The sequence below is a fragment of the Lepidochelys kempii genome, chromosome 12 (genome assembly GCF_965140285.1).
Source record: "Lepidochelys kempii isolate rLepKem1 chromosome 12, rLepKem1.hap1, whole genome shotgun sequence".
NCBI classification, from domain to species: Eukaryota; Metazoa; Chordata; order Testudines; family Cheloniidae; genus Lepidochelys; species Lepidochelys kempii.
The window spans coordinates 2809686-2829211 of NC_136391.1; the positions used below are offsets into that span (position 1 = coordinate 2809686).

General features: G+C 47.8%; 1 protein-coding gene across 1 annotated transcript in view; it reads right to left on the reverse strand.

The window, feature by feature from the left end:
• The window catches only part of CARMIL2 (capping protein regulator and myosin 1 linker 2), a 141057-nt gene that overhangs the window by 112048 nt on the left and 9483 nt on the right, over positions 1 to 19526 (reverse strand). The window contains exons 4-8 of the mRNA XM_073307100.2: positions 19169 to 19228; positions 15902 to 16023; positions 12927 to 13024; positions 11898 to 11968; positions 9144 to 9217 (exon numbers count right to left, since the gene is read on the reverse strand). Of these exons, the coding sequence (XP_073163201.2) occupies positions 9144 to 9217; positions 11898 to 11968; positions 12927 to 13024; positions 15902 to 16023; positions 19169 to 19228 (425 nt within the window). The remainder of the gene's footprint in view (positions 1 to 9143; positions 9218 to 11897; positions 11969 to 12926; positions 13025 to 15901; positions 16024 to 19168; positions 19229 to 19526) is intronic.

A 19526-nucleotide genomic window follows, 5' to 3' on the forward strand; every position in this document is an offset into this window, starting at 1 on the left:
AGCAGCCCAGGAGCCAGCACACAGAGCTGTAAACAGGGGAGTTTGGGGGGAAGACTAGGAGAGCCAGGCAGAGGAACAGACAGGCTAGTGAAGGGGGGGGTGGTGATCTGGCAGCGTTGTGGTTCTCATTGGGGGTTTGTTCTGCTGTGGGTGGTGGTGGTTTGGTTTGGTTTGTGTTTCCCGGACTAACAAGACTTAGGTGGGAAGGCTGTGACAGACACAGAGGCAGCAGTGGGAGGTACCCAGGCAGTGGAAGACACAATGGAGATGATGGCATGTGGAAGCTGTGGTATGGCCATGATCCTGGAGGGGGGACCTGAAAAGAGTTTCATCTGCATGAAGTGCCACCTGATAGAGCTGATGGAACAGAAGATCCGAGGATTGGAGATGCAGGTGGAAACTCTGGTTGAGTTTAGAAGGGGGTTCAAGGGGATGATGGAGCAAAGACGTGAGGAGGCTGAAGGGAAAAGCTCAGACTTGCAGATGGAAGCAGGACCAAAGAACTCTGAGAGGAGACTGCTGGGTGAGGAAAGTGAACAGTGGAAGCATGTGACTAAGAAAACCAGAGGAAAAGAAGGGCTAGTGAAGGAGAAATAGAACTCAGGAACAGCTTTGTGGAGTTGGAAAATGAAGCAGGTGGTCACTGAAGGTGAGAGGGCAAGGAAGAAGAGAAGAGCAGCTAGTCCTATAGGAAGAGAGGAAGAGTCAATGGAGATAACAACACCAAATATGAGCCCCAGGAGGATACGGGATGGGTTGCATGGGATTGCAAGGAAGAATAGGAATCAAGAGGACTTGCAGCCAGAGTGAACAGGGGATAGACCAGACAATCACACCATCACCAGGAAAAGGCAGATCTACGTGACTGGGGACTCCTTACTGAGAAGGATATACAGGCCTGTAACCAGAGCTGATCCAGAGAACAGAAGGGGGTGCTGTCTGCTGGGTGCTAAGATACAGGATGTGGACCTAAGGCTGAAGAGGATCCTAACGGGAGCAAGAAAGAATCCACTGATTGTCCCACTGAATGAGGGAGGCAACCTAATGACACAGGATGTGGAAAAAGCTAATGTACTCAATGCTTTTTTTGCCTCTGTCTTCACAAACAAGGTCAGCTCCCAGGCTGCTGCACTGGGCAGCACAGCATGGGGAGGAGGTGACCAGCCCTCTGTGGAGAAAGAAGTGGTTCAAGACTATTTAGAAAAGCTGGACGAGCACAAATCCATGGGGCCGGATGCAATGCATCCGAGAGTGCTAAAGGAGTTGGCGGATGTGATTGCAGAGCCATTGGCCATTATCTTGGAAAACTCATGGCGATCGGGGGAGGTCCCAGACAACTGGAAAAAGGCTAACATAGTGCCCATCTTTTAAAAAAGGGAAGAAGGTGTTATCTGGGGAACTACAGGCCAGTAAGCCTCACCTCAGTCCCTGGAAAAATCATGGAGCAGGTCCTCAAGGAATCAATTCTGAAGCACTTACATGAGAGGAAAGTGATCAGGAACAGTCAGCATGGATTCACCAAGGGCAAGTCATGCCTAACTAATCTAATTGCCTTCTATGATGAGCTAACTGGCTCTGTGGATGAAGGGAAAGCAGTGGACATGTTATTCCTTGACTTTAGCAAAGCTTTTGACACGGTCTCCCATAGTATTCTTGCCAGTAAATTAAAGACGTATGTCCTGGATGAATGGACTATAAGGTGGATAGAAAGGTGGATAGATCGTCGGGCTCAACAGGTAGTGATCAATGGCTCCATGTCTAGCTGGCTGCCGGTATCAAGTGGAGTGCCCCAAGGGTCGGTCCTGGGGTGGTTTTGTTCAATATCTTCATTAATGATCTGGAGGATGGCGTGGATTGCACCCTCAGCAAGTTTGCAGATGACACTAAACTGGGAGGAGAGGTAGATACGCTGGAGGGTAGGGATAGGATACAGAGGGACCTAGACAAATTGGTGGATTGGGCCAAAAGAAATCTGATGAGGTTCAACAAGGACAAGTGCAGAGTTCTGCACTTAGGATGGAAGAATCCCATGCACCGCTACAGACTAGGGACCAAATGGCTAGGCAGCAGTTCTGCGGAAAAGGACCTAGGGGTTACAGCAGACGAGAAGCTGGATAGGAGTCAACAGTGTGCCCTTGTTGCCAAGAAGGTCAATGGCATTTTGGGATGTATAAGTAGGGACATTGCCAGCAGATCGAGGGACATGATTGTTCCCCTCTATTCGACTTTGGTGAGGCCTCATCTGGAGTACTATGTCCAGTTTTGGGCCCCACACTACAAGAAGGATGTGACAAAATTGGAAAACGTCCAGCGGAGGGCAACAAAAATGATGAGGGGACTGGAACATATGACTTATGAAGAGAGGCTGAGGGAACTGGGATTGTTTAGTCTGCGGAAGAGAAGAATGATGGGGGATTTGATAGCTCCGTTCAACTACCTGAAAGGGGGTTCCAAAGAGGATGGATCTAGACTGTTCTCAGTGGCAGCAGATGACAGAACAAGGACTAATGGTCTCAAGTTGCAGTGGGGGAGGTTTAGGGAAAAACTTTTCACTAGAGGGGTGGTGAAGCACTGGAATGCGTTACCTAGGGAAGTGGTGGAATCTCCTTCCTTTGAAGTTTTTACGGTCAGGCTTGATAAAGCCCTGGCTGGGATGATTTAGTTGGGGATTGGTCCTGCTTTGAGCAGGGGGTTGGACTAGATGACCTCCTAAGGTCCCTTCCAACCCTGATATTCTATGATTCTATGAACTAGAGTTACAGAAGAACCTAGACAAATTGGAGGATTGGGCCAAAAGAAATCTGATGAGGTTCAATAAGGATAAGTGCAGGGTCCTGCACTTAGGATGGAAGACTCCAATGCACCGCTACAGACTAGGGACCGAATGGCTAGGCAGCAGTTCTGCGGAAAAGGACCTAGGGGTGACAGTGGACGAGAAGCTGGATATGAGTCAGCAGTGTGCCCTTGTTGCCAAGAAGGCCAATGGCATTTTGGGATGTATAAGTAGGGGCATAGCGAGCACATCGAGGGATGTGATCGTTCCCCTCTATTCGACATTGGTGAGGCCTCATCTGGAGTACTGTGTCCAGTTTTGGGCCCCACACTACAAGAAGGATGTGGATAAATTGGAGAGAGTCCAGCAAAGGGCAACAAAAATGATTAGGGGTCTAGAACACATGACTTATGAGGAGAGGCTGAGGGAGCTGGGATTGTTTAGCCTGCAGAAGAGAAGAATGAGGGGGGATTTGATAGCTGCTTTCAACTACCTGAAAGGGGGTTCCAAAGAGGATGGCTCTCGACTGTTCTCAATGGTAGCAGATGACAGAACGAGGAGTAATGGTCTCAAGTTGCAGTGGGGGAGGTTTAGATTGGATATTCGGAAAAACTTTTTCACTAGGCGGGTGGTGAAACACTGGAATGCGTTACCTAGGGAGGTGGTGGAATCTCCTTCTTTAGAGGTTTTTAAGGTCAGGCTTGACAAAGCCCTGGCTGGGATGATTTAACTGGGAATTGGTCCTGCTTTGAGCAGGGGGTTGGACTAGATGACCTTCAGGGGTCCCTTCCAACCCTGATATTCTATGATTCTATGACTCTACTGATGCATGAAGTGAAACCAGATATTATAGGGATAACAGAAACATGGTGGAATAGGAGTCATGACTGGACTACAGGTATTGAAGGGTATGTGCTGTTTAGGAAAGACGGAAATAAAGGCAAAGGTGGTGGAGTAGCATTGTATATCAATGATGAGATAGACGGTAAAGAAATCAGAAGTGATGGAAAGGATAAGACAGAGTCTGTCTGGGCAAAAATCACATTGTGGAAGAAAGCTACTAGAGCCTGCCCTGGGATAGTGCTTGGGGTGTGCTACAGACAGCCAGGATCTAATTTGGATATGGATAGAGACCTCTTTAATGTTTTTAATGAAGTAAATACTAATGGGAATTATGTGATCAATGGAAACTTTAACTTCCCAGATATAGACTGGAGGACAAGTACTAGGCTCAGATTTTCCTGAATGCAGTAGCTGATGGATTCTTTCACCAAGTAGTTGCTGAACCAACAGAGGGGATGCCATTTTAGATTTGGTTTTGGTGAGTAGTGAGGACCTCATAGAAGAAATGGTTGTAGGGGACAACCTTGGTTTGAGCAATCATGAGCTAATTCAGTTGAAACAAAATGAAAGGATAAACAAAAACAGATCTGTGACTAGGATTTTTGATTTCAAAAGGGCTAACTTTAAAAAATCAAGGAAATTAGTTAGGGAAGTGGATTGGACTGAAGAACTTGTGTATCTAAAGGCAGAGAAGGCCTGGAATTATTTCAAATCAAAGTTGCAGAAACTATTGGAAGCCTGCATCCCAAGAAAGGGGAAAAAATTCATAGGCAGGAGTTGTAGACCAAGCATCTCAGAGAGGTGATTAAGGAAAAGCAGAAAGCATACAGGGAGTGGAAGATGGGAGGGATCAGCAAGGAAAGCTACCTTATTGAGGCCAGAACATGTAGGGATAAAGTGAGAAAGGTCAAAAGCCATGACAAGTTGGACCTTGCAAAGGGAATTAAAACCAATAGTAAAAGGTTCTATAGCCATATAAATAAGAATAAAACAAAGAAAGAAGTGGGACCGCTAAACACTGAGGATGGAGTGGCGGTTAAGGATAATCTAGGCATGGCCCAATATCTAAACAAATACTTTGCCTCAGTCTTTAATGAGGCTAATGAGGAGCTTAGGGATAATGGTAGGGCGACAAATGGGAATGAGGATATGGAGGTAGATATTACCACATCTGAGGTAGAAGCCAAACTCGAACAGCTTAATGGGACTAAATCGGGAGGCCCAGATAATCTTCATCCAAGAATATTAAAGGAACTGGCACATGAAATTGCAAACCCATTAGCAAGAATTTTTAATGAATCTGTAAACTCAGGGGTTGTACCATACGACTGGAGAATTGCTAATGTAGTTCCTATTTTTAGGAAAGGGAAAAAAAGTGATCCAGGTAACTACAGGCCTGATAGTTTGACATCTGTAGTATGCAAGGTCTTGAAAAAAAATTTGAGCGAGAAAGTAGTTAAGGACATTGAGGTCAATGGTAATTGGGACAAAATACAACATGGTTTTACAAAAGGTAGATCATGCCAAACCAACCTGATCTCCTTCTTTGAGAAGATAACAGATTTTTTTAGACAAAGGAAATGCAGTGGATCTAATTTACCTCAATTTCAGTAAGGCATTTGATACAGTTCCACATGGTGAATTATTAGCTAAATTGGAAAAGATGGGGATCAGTATGAAAATTGAAAGGTGGATAAGGAACTGGTTAAAGGGGAGACTACAAGGGGTCACACTGAAAGGTGAACTGTCAGACTGGAAGGAGATTACTAGTGGAGTTCCTCAGGAATCGGTTTTGGGACCAATCTTTTTATTACTGACCTTGGCACAAAAAGCGGGAATGTGCTAATAAAGTTTGCGGATGACACGAAGCTGGGAGGTATTGCCAATACAGAGATGGACCAGGATATCCTACAGGAAGATCTGGATGACCTTGTAAACTGGAGTAATAGTAATAGGATGAAATTTAATAGTGAAAAGTGCAAGGTCATGCATTTAGGGATTAATAACAAGAATTTTTGTTATAAATTGGGGATGCATCAATTAGAAGTAACGGAGGAGGAGAAGGACCTCGGAGTATTGGTTGACCACAGGATGACTATGAGCCGCCAATGTGATAAGGCCAGGAAAAAAGCTAATGCGGTCTTGGGATCCATCAGGTGAGGTATTTCCAGTAGAGATAAGGAGGTGTTAGTACCATTATACAAGGTACTGGTGAGACCTCACCTGGAATACTGTGTGCAGTTCTGGTCTCCCATGTTTAAGAAGGATGAATTCAAACTGGAACAGGTACAGAGAAGGGCTACTAGGATGATCCGAGGAATGGAAAACCTGTCTTATGAAAGGAGACTCAAAGAGCTTGGCTTGTTTAGCCTAATCAAAAGAAGACTGAGGGGAGATATGATTGCTATCTATAAATATATCAGAGGGATAAACACCATGGAGGGAGAAGAATTATTTAAGCTCAGTACCAATGTGGACACAAGAACAAATGGATATAAACTGGCCATCAGGAAGTTTAGACTTGAAATTAGATGAAGGTTTCTAACCATCAGAGGAGTGAAGTTCTGGAACAGCCTTCCAAGGGAAGCCGTGGGGGCAAAAGACATATCTGGCTTCAAGACTAAGCTTGATAAGTTTATGGAGGGGATGGTATGATGGGATAGCCTAATTTTGGCAATTAATTGATTTTTGACTACTAGCGGTAGATATGCCCAATGGTCTGTGATGGGATGTTAGATGGGTGGGATCTGAGTTACGACAGAGAATTCTTTCCTGGGTGTCTGGCTGGTGAGTGTTGCCTACATGCTCAGGGTTTAGCTGATCGCCATATTTGGAGTTGGGAAAGAATTTTCCTCCAGGGCAGATTGGCAGAGGCCCCAGGGGGTTTTCGCTTTCCCCTGAGGTGTGGGGCACGTGTCGCTTGCTGTAGGATTCTCTGGCACCTTGAAGTCTTTAAACCACAATTTGAGGACTTCAATAGCCCAGACATAGATTAGTTTGTTACAGGAATGGGTGAGCGAGATTCTGTGGCCTATGTTGTGCAGGAGGTCAGACTAGATGATCATAATGGTCCCTTCTGACCTTAAAGTCTATGATTCTATGAGTCTATTAGTAAATGGATCTTACCTCCATGAAGGAGTGGGGTCTTCTATGTAAGCCTCTCTGAGACCCAGCACTGCTTGGTTTGGTAGGATGAGGTGACCTGCCCAGGGGTTTTTTGGTGGTGCCCATGATTCTATGATTCAGTGCTGGGAGCAGTCCCAGAAGCAGCCCAGGGAGCAGACGTGTGCTGGGAGCAGGGCTGCAGCAACCAGAGCCAGAGGGGCCAGAGAAGCAGCCCAGGGAGCTGGAGGCAGAGTGGTGGAGCTGAGGCTCAGGCTGGAGCAGTCTGGAGCCAGGTGCGGTGAGCAGCTGGGGAGAGCGAGGGGGACCCTGGGCAGCGGGCTCAGTGCAGGGAGACAGCCCAGCCAAGAGGCCTGGCAGGTCAGAGTCGGAGTGGGATCGTAACCCCGACAGGGGTGCTGACACTGGGAAGAAGGGTCCTGCCACCTAAAGCCTGAGGGTGTGTGGCCACTGCCAGAGCAAGTGTCCAACCCGCAGCATCTCTGCAGCACGGCCAGGGCCTGAGAAGGAAGACTGGGACGTGTGAGGAACAGACTGAACTTCCCTGACATCCCAGAGACGCTGGTTGTGGTGTCCCCATGCCAAAGAGCAGGGTGATGGGTTTTCCTTTAACATTTCCCAGTTTTTCCTTTTTTTTTTTAATTGATTGCTGTTTAATAAATGGTATTTGCTTTGAACTGTAGGTAATGATCAGTGGGTCAGGGAAGTGTCCAGTGCAGAGAGAGCACCCCAGAGTGGGGACACCCTAGCCTCTGTCCTAGGTGACCATGACAAGATTGGGGGTCGAGCCCCCCAGGAATCCTGGGCCCAGCCTTGTTGGGGTTACGAGGACTCTGCCACACAGGAGAGTGGAAGGGGAGCCCTTGAGGTCAGGCAGGCTTCTGGGTACAGGGAGTGGGAGCGAGGACTCAGATCCTTTTGCTAGCCCACTTCACCGGGGTAGCGTGTAAGACAGAAAAGTTCCCCACAATAGCGGGACTATTCCCCCGCTTACATAATACAACCCTTGAGATGAATGAAACATAAAAAGCCTCCGATAACAAAAGGATCAAAGGAGTCTACTATACACCTGCGCCATCTACTGGATATCAACAGAAGTAGCAGAACAACTGAAAGACTAGTGATTAGTATTGTTCCTGTATATAGCTGCTGGCCCCTGGGCCTCGACACCGGTCGGTGTTAATTGCTCACTAGAGTGCATGTATATTTTGCACATGGTACAGGCTTCAAATATTTTATGTATATCAACTTGATCTATAAACCTACTAATTGCAGACCTAAGTGATTCTTGGTGAATTAAAAATCCTATTGACTGGCTAAGAGCAACCAAGTGCCCTGATTTGAAAAGTACTATCAAAAGTAGCACAGAAAGGAACCTAACATTAGCAAATGAGTGCTCCCTGAACTCAGTAAAAGTACTGTGCTAAGCGGTGTTGCCTAATGGGTAAAGCAACGGACTGTGACGTGGGAGACCTGGGTTTTATTCCTGGCTGGGCTATTGGCTTGCTGGGTGACCTTGTGAGACTGTGACTTCCCCCATCGCTAAAATAAGTATGGTGGCCCTGAGTCCTCTGTAAAGCACTTTGAGACCTGCCAATGAAAGAGCTCCTCTAGCGTTTCTTATTATTATGAAAAGGGGTTATCCTTTTTCAATTCCATCCCAGTAGCGGCCACAGCATTTATCAAATTAGTAAACAGAGCTTGTTAAATTGCCGCTTGAAAATCTAACAGGCACCTTGGCAAATTAATGATGCTGATTCACACTTCTACTCTCCCATGGCTGGACTGGCCCTGTAGAGATAACCAGAGTAAAAAGAACAACAAACATTTATCTTAGGGCTTGTTTACAAACAAACTGTCACCAGAATAACTCAAAGTAACTCACAGCTTTTGTTCTTTTGGGGCAATTTTGCATGTGGACATTCTTAGTGCAGCTGACGAGTGTCCTCCTTTTATTTAGTTTGTCAGTGGAAAAAAAACAAAAGATTTTAAATCTTATTTTTCCCCACTGACAAAACTAAATCCAAATAAGACACACACAGATTGAGCTCAGAGTGCGCACAGACAGAATCACGCGAAAATACAAAGGGGTGAATTACCCCATTTCATTATTTCTAGGCCAGTTTGCATGTAGACCAGCCCTCAGTCACTAAAGCCAGTTGACTGGACTCCAATACACATGAGGAGCCAGCCTGGGAGTACGAAGAGGCCAGTTTTATAGAGAGTCGCTTTTCAGAGTACTGTACGAATCCGCTTGGAAATGCTGCTCTGCAGGCACGTTTAGCTAAAAGGGCCGCCGGCCACTGTGTATCATGATATTCTCAGGCTCGCTACAAGAACAACGTATTTTGCTACTTGTCTTTGTCTTGCATGATCTTGATCACAGATTTCAGCAGCAACTCACCTGCTCTCTAGGTGAGCGAAGTCCAACAGGTTGAACTCTCGGCAGTCTTGGCTGTGGTAGATATTGTCCACATCCTAACAGACAGACAGGTTAGCATATTAGCCCAGAGAAACGCTGCAAGGCAGGATTACAGCGCAACATGGCGCTGGTCAGGACACATGCTGAGCGTCAGCTTCGAATGGTCTGCATTCGCCAGACATCACACCACAGGACATTCTTGACCTCCTCCTGGAAAGCTGACCCAGCACCCCTCGAAAGAGGGGAGTCCTCACCCGAGCAGGCTCGGGGGCAGCAGCAGAGCTATCAACCAGGCTGCACGAGCTCTCCACAATCACATCATCCAGAGCTGAATTTAACACTCATGGGAACATAGGAGAGAGAACAAAAACCGGGGCTATTTCAGAGCAAGAGAGCAGAGGTCCCAGAGTACGGCTGGATCACCTGCTGGGCTTTCTAGGAGAAGAGGAATTAGCAGAGAGAAGAGGTAGCTCTCTGCAGGGGACAAGACCATCCACTGACCCTCCTGAGTGGGGAAGCAGCCAGCAGTGAGAAGTTACAGCAAAGGAAGGGAAACCCATCCCTGATACACCCACTATCCCCACCAACCTCCCTCCAACATAAAAAAGTCACAGATCAGCCGCTTGGAGTCTGAAGAATGCGCCTGCCACAGACCAACCGTGTCGAGCTGGCCAACATGAGGGCATCTGATATCTGTGAGGTTGGGCCCCTTTCTTTGTGGGCACCTGAATCTCTAAGAGAAGATCTGGCTGCTGAGGGAGACCCGGGTCAAGTGCTGGTGTCTAGGCATGAAGCTCTTTGGCCTTGGCCACAAAGAGGGAAGGCCTCAGACACTGATCATCATAAAACTCTTCAAGGCCCACTTGAGGCCTAGCCTGTGCCGTAAGCAGGGGTGCAAGGAAGCCGGTACGGGCCAGTACGGTGTACCTGTAAAAAGTGGCCACCGGTACCGGCCCGTACCCAGCTGACTTTAAAGCACTACTACAGAAGCGCTTTAACGTCGTTTACACTCGCCACCGCTCTTTAAACCGCCGCTGGAGCCCTGGGCGGTGTGGGCCAGGCAGCGCAGATGGGCTGGCTGGGGAATGCTGACCCCCCAACCCCTGCCCCTTCCGCCAGAGGCACTGGACCCCAAACCAGTAAGTCCTGTGTTTTACTTTCACCCCTGGCCATAAGCCTCCTGGGCTGGGGCAGGGGGACGGCAGGAGTATGCCCAGTGACTGGGAGATTCATTTTAGGGACAGGGCCTTGCCAAGGATTGGGCCCAGCCATGTCCCCATGACACACAGGGCATTGCTGCTCTGAAAGCTGCCTGGACTGGCTGGAAGGATGAGAAGGAGAAGGAGGAGGAGGAGATGTCTCTGAAGACGTTCCCAAAAAAGAAAGGCTGAAGCCTGAGGACTCCTCACTGCTGCCTGCTGGCCTCGAATGGCTCCTCCACACTTCAACCGATCTCACAGCACTGGGACACTTTCCCCTCATAGTCAGCCTCAGTTTCCCTTTGTTCAATTTCACCCCAAAGGCTTCACCCTCCGTCTTTAGTCAGCACGTTATGAAATACTGTGATGGAGTTCATTTAATCTCTTATCAAATCAACCCCTTCATCTGTTCTCTCATTTCGCTGAGCATCAGCTTGCTGCTAGCTGGATGGCCCAAAGTAGCTTGAAAACAGACACAGACCGCAAGGGGCAGGGCTGCCATCTCCCTCCTAGATGGAGGGCACGCAGCCCTAAATGCCATGCCACAGTTCTTTTATACCCAACATGTTGCCTTACAAAGCTGGGTCTAACCTGATTCTTCCTGATCACACCCAGCTCTTTTTACATGGACCTCCCTGCCCACAAGGATCTGTTCCATGTAATTCTTCCCCAGAACTATTATGATGCATACAGCCAGGAGGGACCATTAGATCATCTACTTGGACCCCCGTGTAACACCCAGCTACCCCAGTATTGAGTCTTTGTGTTGGACTAAAGCACATCTTCCAGAGAGGCAGCCAGCCTGGAACTGAAGACATCAAGACATGGAGAGTTCACCGCATCCCTTGATAGTTTGGGCAACAGTTAAAAATCTCTCTTGGTTTCAATCTCACTTGCCTATTTTCTTCCTGGATTTCAGAGCCCTTTGAATTATTGTTCTTTCCACATTGCTGTTTGCAATGTCTTTAATATCATCTCGAGTGGGGTGAAGGTTCCATGCTTCCAGACAGTTAACAAAGATGCTAAAAAGACGACCTCCCACGGATCTTGGCACCATGTCGTTAGGCACCTCCTCCCAGCTCCTTACAGGGAATTTACTGCTCTTCAGCCAGTTCCCAAGCCCCTGGACAGAGCTCACATCCCACCTAATATGAAGTTATTTTCAGGAGGTTTCATGAGATCCTCTCAAATAATGTTATACAGCATTTTCATCTGCTTGGCTCCCTTTGTCCAGCTGTATCTCTCCAGTGCAAACAGTGCAATGTAATTTCCAATGCTGATTATTTAGTGACTGGTGTTGCTGCTGAGATTTCCTTGACAATCATGCAAGCACACTCCACTACAAGCGAAGGGGGCAAAATTTGCCTAAATTAAACAAAAACGTAGCCCTCTCCCCCTTGTGCCCCCCAAAGGATAGCTTATAACCCACTGGAGAGACAGCAGGTGTTGTTTCAGATAGGTACAAAACCCATCTGATAACTCCCCTAACGTTATGACCTTAAAATGACCTGTTGAAATTGCTTCCATACAAGCTTACCCACTGGATCTCCTCTCTGAAGGTAAAGCCGTTGTAGTCACATAAAGCAGCATATGTCTCCGAAAACCCACCTACAAATGGAAGATTATATTGACAGAAACGTTAGCAGCAGCTCATGGAGGGAATGTAGAAAGAGAAAAAGGGACATTTGGGGAAGGATAGAAACTAATACAGTTTGGAATCCAGAAAAGAGAGGGCTAGAATTAAAAGTCCAATTAAACCCTCGCTTCTCCCAGCACAATGTTGAATCATGGATTGGGTGCCTCTCTGTTTGGTGCTGACTGACTCATTAATTACTTATCTTGATTCTTTCTTTCATTGTTATCTAATCTCTTTTACTGGACCAAGACATTATTTGTAATACACAAACTTCTCAGGCTAAAAGATTTTAAATCAGAATGTTTTGATCACAGAATTCCATTTACAAACTTTTTCTTATATAAATTATAGGAGAAAATATTGCAATATATATACAAAAAAGATTGCAAAGCTAAGTCTGGAAAAGTTAGGAAATGCACAGGCAACATTAATGATGCCCCCTTGTGTGTAATCATGGGGTAACCTTTAATTACATGGTCACATACAATTTTTTCCCCACAGGAACCCTGGCTCAGACACGCAACTGACTTCAGTGGGGCTACTCGTGGGAATACAATATTTAGGGAAGTGTTTGCAGGACTGGTGCCAATGTCATGTAAATATTTTTCCCACCTTATGACAATGGCCAGAGCTACTCCAAATGGTCAGATTCCTGCCAAGGTTATGCACCGTGCCTAACGTGCAGATGGCTGCAGGCACTAGTGTTAGCTATCACTTATTTTCTTCCTGATGGAAGTTAATTGCTGTACAGCCAAGGTGGGATTTTTCCAAAAGCACTTTGCATTCCCCTAGCTCTGCTTCCACTGAAGTCAACAGAGCTTTTGAAAACTCCACCCCAAGCCACTAAGTCTCGCAACCCTTGGTGTGTGAGGGCTCTTCACAGTATTTCTCTTTTCTGTGATGTACGTGCACAAAGCACAGTCTGATTACCACAGGGTCCTTGGTTATTCTGCAGCATTTCCTCCAGGGAGTCTGTTATCCTTCGAATTCTCTCGAACAAACTGGGGGGATAGTTTTTGAGCAGTTTTCTATGAAAAATAATCCAGGGTAAGTAAAGAAATGGGGTGCTAGGTAGAAAACATTCTCAATCCTACATATTGGCTATATTGACTGGAAACAGGTGAGCTTACTCTATTAGGAACACTTCATATGAATTTACTTTGTAATCCTGCATACCCTTTATGCGTTCTTTTTTATAATCCCTAGCTCCTATCTAGCACTTTTCCATTAGCAGATCTCAAAGCACTTTATAGAGGAGAGCTGTATCATTATCCCCATTTTATAGTTGGGGAAACTGAGGCGCAGAGTGGTGAAGTGAGTTGCCCAAGATCACCCAACAGGCCAGTGGTGGAGCCAGGAATAGAACCCAGTCCAGGGCTCTGTCCACTAGCCCAACTGCCTTTGTACTAGAGGAACATTGTAACACACATACATTTGGCCCCAAATTTAAATTCTGTACAGTAACACCTCACTTAACGTTGTCCCGGTTAACACTGTTTCATTGTTACCTCGCTGATCAATTCGGGAACATACTCGTTTAAAGTTGCGCTATGCTCCCTTAGAACGTTGTTTGGCAGTCGCCTGCTTTGTCCACTGCTGGCAGGAAGAGCAGCCCGTTGCAGCGAGCTGCGGAGGCTTGGAACAGGGTGGACCAGCAGCGCCCCCCAGCAGCTCCCTGCTCCCCTAAGTTCCCTGTGGGGCAGCCGCCCAGCAGGCTAACAATTGCCGGGCACTTCAGCTGTCCCTCCCCACACCGCTGTGTGCTGCTCCTGCCCTCTGCCTGGGAGCCACTCCTGGGAGCCGCCTGCTTGCTGTGGAAGTTGGGAGGGGAAGGGTGCTAATGTCAGGGTGTCCCGCTCCCCCCTTCTCCTTTAGCCCATCTCCACAGAGCCGGGGTTGGTTCAGGACAGGGCTCAGGACAGAGGGAGCTTGCTGGTAGCAGCTGCTATCTCAAGTGAGCTGTAGCTCACAAAATCTTATGCTCAGATAAATTTGTTAGTCTCTAAGGTGCCACAAGTCCTCCTTTTCTTTTTATCTCAACTTGCTGATCTATTTAAAAGGGCAATGTACTTAGAGTGGTGTCAGCATACTTAAAGGGGCAATGCACGTCTCTCCCACATACACAGTTGTAAGCAGTGTCAGGATGAGCTCCACCCTGACATCTGGTGGTGAGGTGTGGCAAGTTGTGGAAAAGAACTTCAGGGGCCGATCTCATTTGCATAGGCACACCCACCACGCCTAGAATGAGACCATAGCTGCCCAAATGGTCACTTTGGCTGCTGTGGGATCCCCAGTGTCTCTGTTATTGGGGCAGGAAGAATAAATTGTTATTACCCTGATTATGGGAACTGTGCTTGGAACTGTACGTGGCCTTTTGTTACGATGGAGGGATTCACCATCATCTAAGTAGCACTCGCTAGGCAAGGGTCATGGGTTCCAAAACTGTGTGAATGGAGAGAGGCTGGGGACAAGTATTAATACTTGGTGGCATGGGCCCCTTGGTGAGGGCCTTACATGCTAATTGCACTTCCTCCTCTCTCCACTGTGGAATATCAGAGCTAATTTTGATTTCATTAGAAGTCTAGTTATAGGCTGCTGAGCTCACTTTGGGCTGACAGTGCACCAGCACTGGGGCTCCCCTATTATAAGCTGAATTCACCTAAGCGCTGAAATCACTGAGTGTTGTGTTAAGTAGTGGGGGAGCCTGAAGATATATTGTGGAGCAGTTTGCGGGACGGCTGGCGAAGCAGTTCGACACGGAGCAGTGTGTGGATGGCAGGAGTTGCTTGTGGGGCCGTGGAGCTGAGCGAAGGAGTTCGTGGGGCGGCTGGCGGAGCGGAGCGCAGCTGAGCGAAGGAGTTCGTGGGGCGGCTGGCGGAGCGGAGCGCAGCTGAGCGAAGGAGTTTTGTGGGGCGGCTGGCGGAGCGGAGCGGAGCGCCGCTATGGAGCTATGGGGCGGTCAGCTTCAGATCACGTAAGGTGCCTCTTACCCCCGTCCCATTTCCACCCAGGTTGGGAGGTAAAGCTCCGCCGATAAACTTTCGAACTCTGGGGCTGCCCTGACCAGGGACAGAGACTTTTGGGGCATTGGACTTTTGGGGTTGCTGGACTCAAGAACCAAAGGGAAAGGGGCATGCCCCAATTTGCTTGGGGTGGTTTTTTTGCTCATGGGCTGTGTTATGAATCCGGTTGGTGGTGTTTCCCCAACATAATGCCACATTGTTTCTCTCTGTTATTAAAAGACTTTTGCTACACTCAGACTATGTGCTTGCGAGAGGGGAAGTATCGCCTCTTGGAGGCGCCCAGCGGGGGTGGTATATATTTGTCCCAGGTCACTGGGTGGGGGCTCGAGCCGGTTTGCATTGTGTTATTGGAATGGAACCCCTAGATATTGAACCCGGCCCTTGTTGCTGCCAACTCTGACGGGCAGAAGGGTTACACAGTATATGTCTCTGTCTTTCTCTGCCATGCTGTCTCCCCTCCCTCCATTCATGCTGCCTTGTAGAGTGTGAGGCTACATTAACAACAATGTGTTAATCCTTGAGGGCTCAGCTGAATGCTAGTTCATCATTTAGCAGTAAGGCATCCCCTGGGAAATAACCCACCCTCTTACTCCACCACTTCAACCAAGCTTCACAATCATCATTGCTGTGTACAAACATTTCCCTGGAACCTAAACCCCCCCCCCCATTTACATTAATTCTTTTAAGTGAATCCAATTTCCTCATCATTGTTTCGCTTAAAGTAGCATTTTTCAGGAACATAACTACAACGTTAAGCAAGGAGTTACTGTACAAGCAAATATAGGGTCGGGGAGCTCTCGGAGATCTCATCAGAGCTCCGCCAGCAACAAGGCAGGCTGTCCCATTATAACCACTAACCAAACGTTTCAGGAACAGCCTTACCCAGGGGAAGAGTCTGGAAAGACCTTCTTAAGCGACATGGTGACATGGCTGACCACCTGCTCCAAGTCGTCCAGCGACACAAGCCGGAAGGCGTAAGAGGCTGTATCTGTATCTATGACAACCTGAGGGGATGAGATGAATGACATTTGAGACAGCAAGCAGAAAATACATTTCATAAAACCCCTCAGATGCTACCACAAAGGGAGCAAATGAGCGAAGCTGTGTGCTAAGATGGCGAGCTCTTGCTGTGCTAAATATCCCTAGTGTTATTACTTATAATTCTCAGACAAAGACTAAGTTTCAATGGAGCTAAGCTTGAGAAAACTTATCAGCAATTTGGCATAGAATATGTTACAGGTACTGTACGTGCTCTAAAACCAAAGTATTATAAACCCAGGAAATCCTAAGTTAAGGCTAAACTTAAAAGAAATGCAAACCAGTTAAGGGATAGAAATGTGCAACTGTGGCACCCAAACAACCTTAACTCTGCCCTGCTGTGACACCATGCAATAACCATTGGTTTGTGGTTCCGGATAAAATTGATTTTAAGACACACCTGACTTGATTTCCCCCCTCCTGGCTTCACTACTTGCAGTCAGTGTTACCCTGTTACCAAAAGCATTAGGGTTAAATAAAAAGGTCAGGTACAGGGTGTCGCATTTATGAAAGGATCCATTTTTAGATTAAATGTTAACTCCTGACATAATTAATGGATTCACTAAATTCTGAGAAAATTCATTCCATGCTCAACAAGCCAGGGCTGTAATTTTGACAAGGATTTTTCATACACAACAAACTGGCTGAATCCTGGCTTTCAGTGGAGAACTCAACACAGTCTTAATAGTGAGATTCCAAATGGGGCCTCCATAACAAACTGTCAGAAATAAACTAGCAGCCGTATCATCAGGAAATAAACAACTAAATCATCCTTATGCTTACAGCAGTTTGGCAAATTTCTCATGAAAACGTACAAACCCAGGCACAAAAATCTTCTCACTCTGCCCCCATCCCTTGCCATGAGAATAAAGACAACAATTAATCATGCTTTATTGGCCCATCAGAATAACTCACTGGCCCCGCAGGGCAGGAGGATTTCACAAGACTGCACTAAATCCAATAAATTCACCTCTTGCTGCTCTCTGCAGGCCTCCAGACGCAGCTCCAGCACCTCACCCACCGGAGCAAACCCCAAAGGCAGGGGAAGTGCCTGGAGAATCCCCTGGAAAATGTAACCCCCGGAAGCCAGGAGCAAATCGCCCAAGCCAGTCTTCCTGTAGCTAATCTGTTTCAGAGGATTATTAGCTACATGAAAAACAAAGGAATACTTTGCACTTAATCTGGAAAAGCACAATTCTCAGAGGCCAGCCTTGCCAAAGTCTAGCTGCTCTGGGGACGCACGTTTCTGACAGATGACTAAAATATTTGTTCTTCACATGTCATCAAGGTAAGCATGATGAGTATTTTAAGCCTGGCAAATTCTCACCATAGCTTTGTAAGACAAGTCAATTGCTATTTTTCTGGGGGGTCACCAGGGGCAGTAGGCCAATAGCAGAGGGAGCAGAGCCTCTGAACTCTGAGATTGCATCTGAATTTTGTCCAGTAAATTCTTTGTGAAGCCACACGGGACCATTAGATCAACTAGTTTGACTCCTTGTGCTACACAGGCCACAAAATGTTACCCATTTACTCCTGTACCGAGTCCAATAACTCATGTTTGACTAACGTACTTCTTCTAGTTCTCATATACATTTCCAGTCCACCCAAGTCCTTCCTTCTTTTACTCCTGTGACCATCCTTTGCAAATCCTCTCTAGCAATGTCTTTGTTAATGATACATGTGATTCTTGTAATAGACTTCCCATTTCCCACTCCACAAACAAGGTTCTAGTGAAACACATAACCGGATTGCTGAAGGGACTGACTACGTAACTCCCAACAAACAGCAGCGATTTCTAGACTATGGTTATCCACAGCCGCAGCAACATTTACATCAATCACACAAATAGCAAACTGTGCTGGCTAACAGCGGCTGCGGTCTGACTGGGGCTTCATTCAAAGCATTCAGAATGGTGTTTTCTTATGTTGCCTGTTTTACAGGTCAGGCAACGTTCAGGTTTGCCAGATACATAATCTCCTCTGTAAGAGGCTTTACCAGGTTTTAACATACCCTCCAGCTAAATTTGGATTGGCCTGGATAATCTAGACACACATGACACACACCAAGACCCTGCAACACAGGGGAAGCTGTGGACGCAAGAAAAGATAACAACGTGAACTCTCTTATTTTCCTGCCAAACATTTTACACTGCCATGGACCTGCAACATGCACGAGCCCCTTTTGTTCTACTGAAGTTAGAGGTACAAATGGAGCTGAAGCTTTTCCAGTCCCACTGGAAAGTAGCATCACTCAGACAAACAAAGCCAGCCCTCTCTTTGCGACTCAGACCTCGCAGCTCACGGGTCTGTTCAGACTGATTCTAGATTTATATGGGCTGTACCCTGGCTCCTAGAGGCAAGGGTACTGGGAAATGTAAGGATAGCATTTCAGTAAGGGGCTTTGTTTGCCAGCCAATAAATAGGAATGAACATTTAGTCTAGATCTTAGAGCTCAGTTAATGTTGCCAAAACAGAGTCACGGAGAGGCAGGAAACTACCCACAGCATCACAGTTGGCAAAAGACCTCAAGCCTACCCCAGCACCACTGTCTCTGTGTTCTGCGTTTGTCCAGCACCTGGTACCATGGGGTCCTGCCTCCCCAGCACTGAAGGAAGGCTGCTCCTCACTGGTGCTGCCAAGGGCTGCTCATGGGCAGGGACTGGCTCTTTTTGCAGCAGTGGGGAGAACGCTCTCTTGGGATGGATGTTTGCACCTTCCCATCCCTGGCTCTAGGGCGCTACTCAACTCACAGTGCTCTGGGACACCAGGGGAGGCGCTGGCCTGGGTAGGGCACCGGGCCAGTGCCAGATCTCCCCCTCTGCAGCAGCGCCTTCCATCTGCCCGGACTCGGGGCTTCCCCAGGAGGTCCCTGCCAGGCCAGGGTCTCTGGAGATGTCCTCATAAGATTGGATGGGGTGGGGGTGTTCCAAGAGGATGGGTGCAGGAGAGTATCCTGGGGCTGTCCTGATGGGGGTGGGTGTCCCAGTAAGGTGGCTGGGGGAGAGTTGTCCTGACAGCCAGGGATGAGAGAGGGATGAGCTGTCCCGACGGGGGGGGGGGGGGGATGGGCTGTCACTTTGGGTCCTGAGGGGTGGCCCCTGGCTGCACTCACCAGGCTGGGCTCCTGGATCGCGATCTCTCTCACCTCCAGGAAGCTGAAGCTGCTCCACACCTGGGGAAAAAAGAGTCAGACCATGGCCAGGCCCCTGCCCAGCCCCAGCAGGCTGTGACCCACACGGGCTGCCACCCACACGGGCTGCCAGGGGCCAAGTGTGACACAGCGCCCCTGCTGCCTGACCTGCCGGAGTCCAACCCAGTCCTGCCCCTGCCAGCAGTGGGACATAAGCTACCCCCCACAGTCCTAAATCCATCCCAGCACCAGCCCACTCTCCCTGTTGGGCCCCCCGCACCCTGGCCCCCACCCCCAGCCTGACCCCCCTTCCAGTCACCTCAAACCGAACGCCTAATTC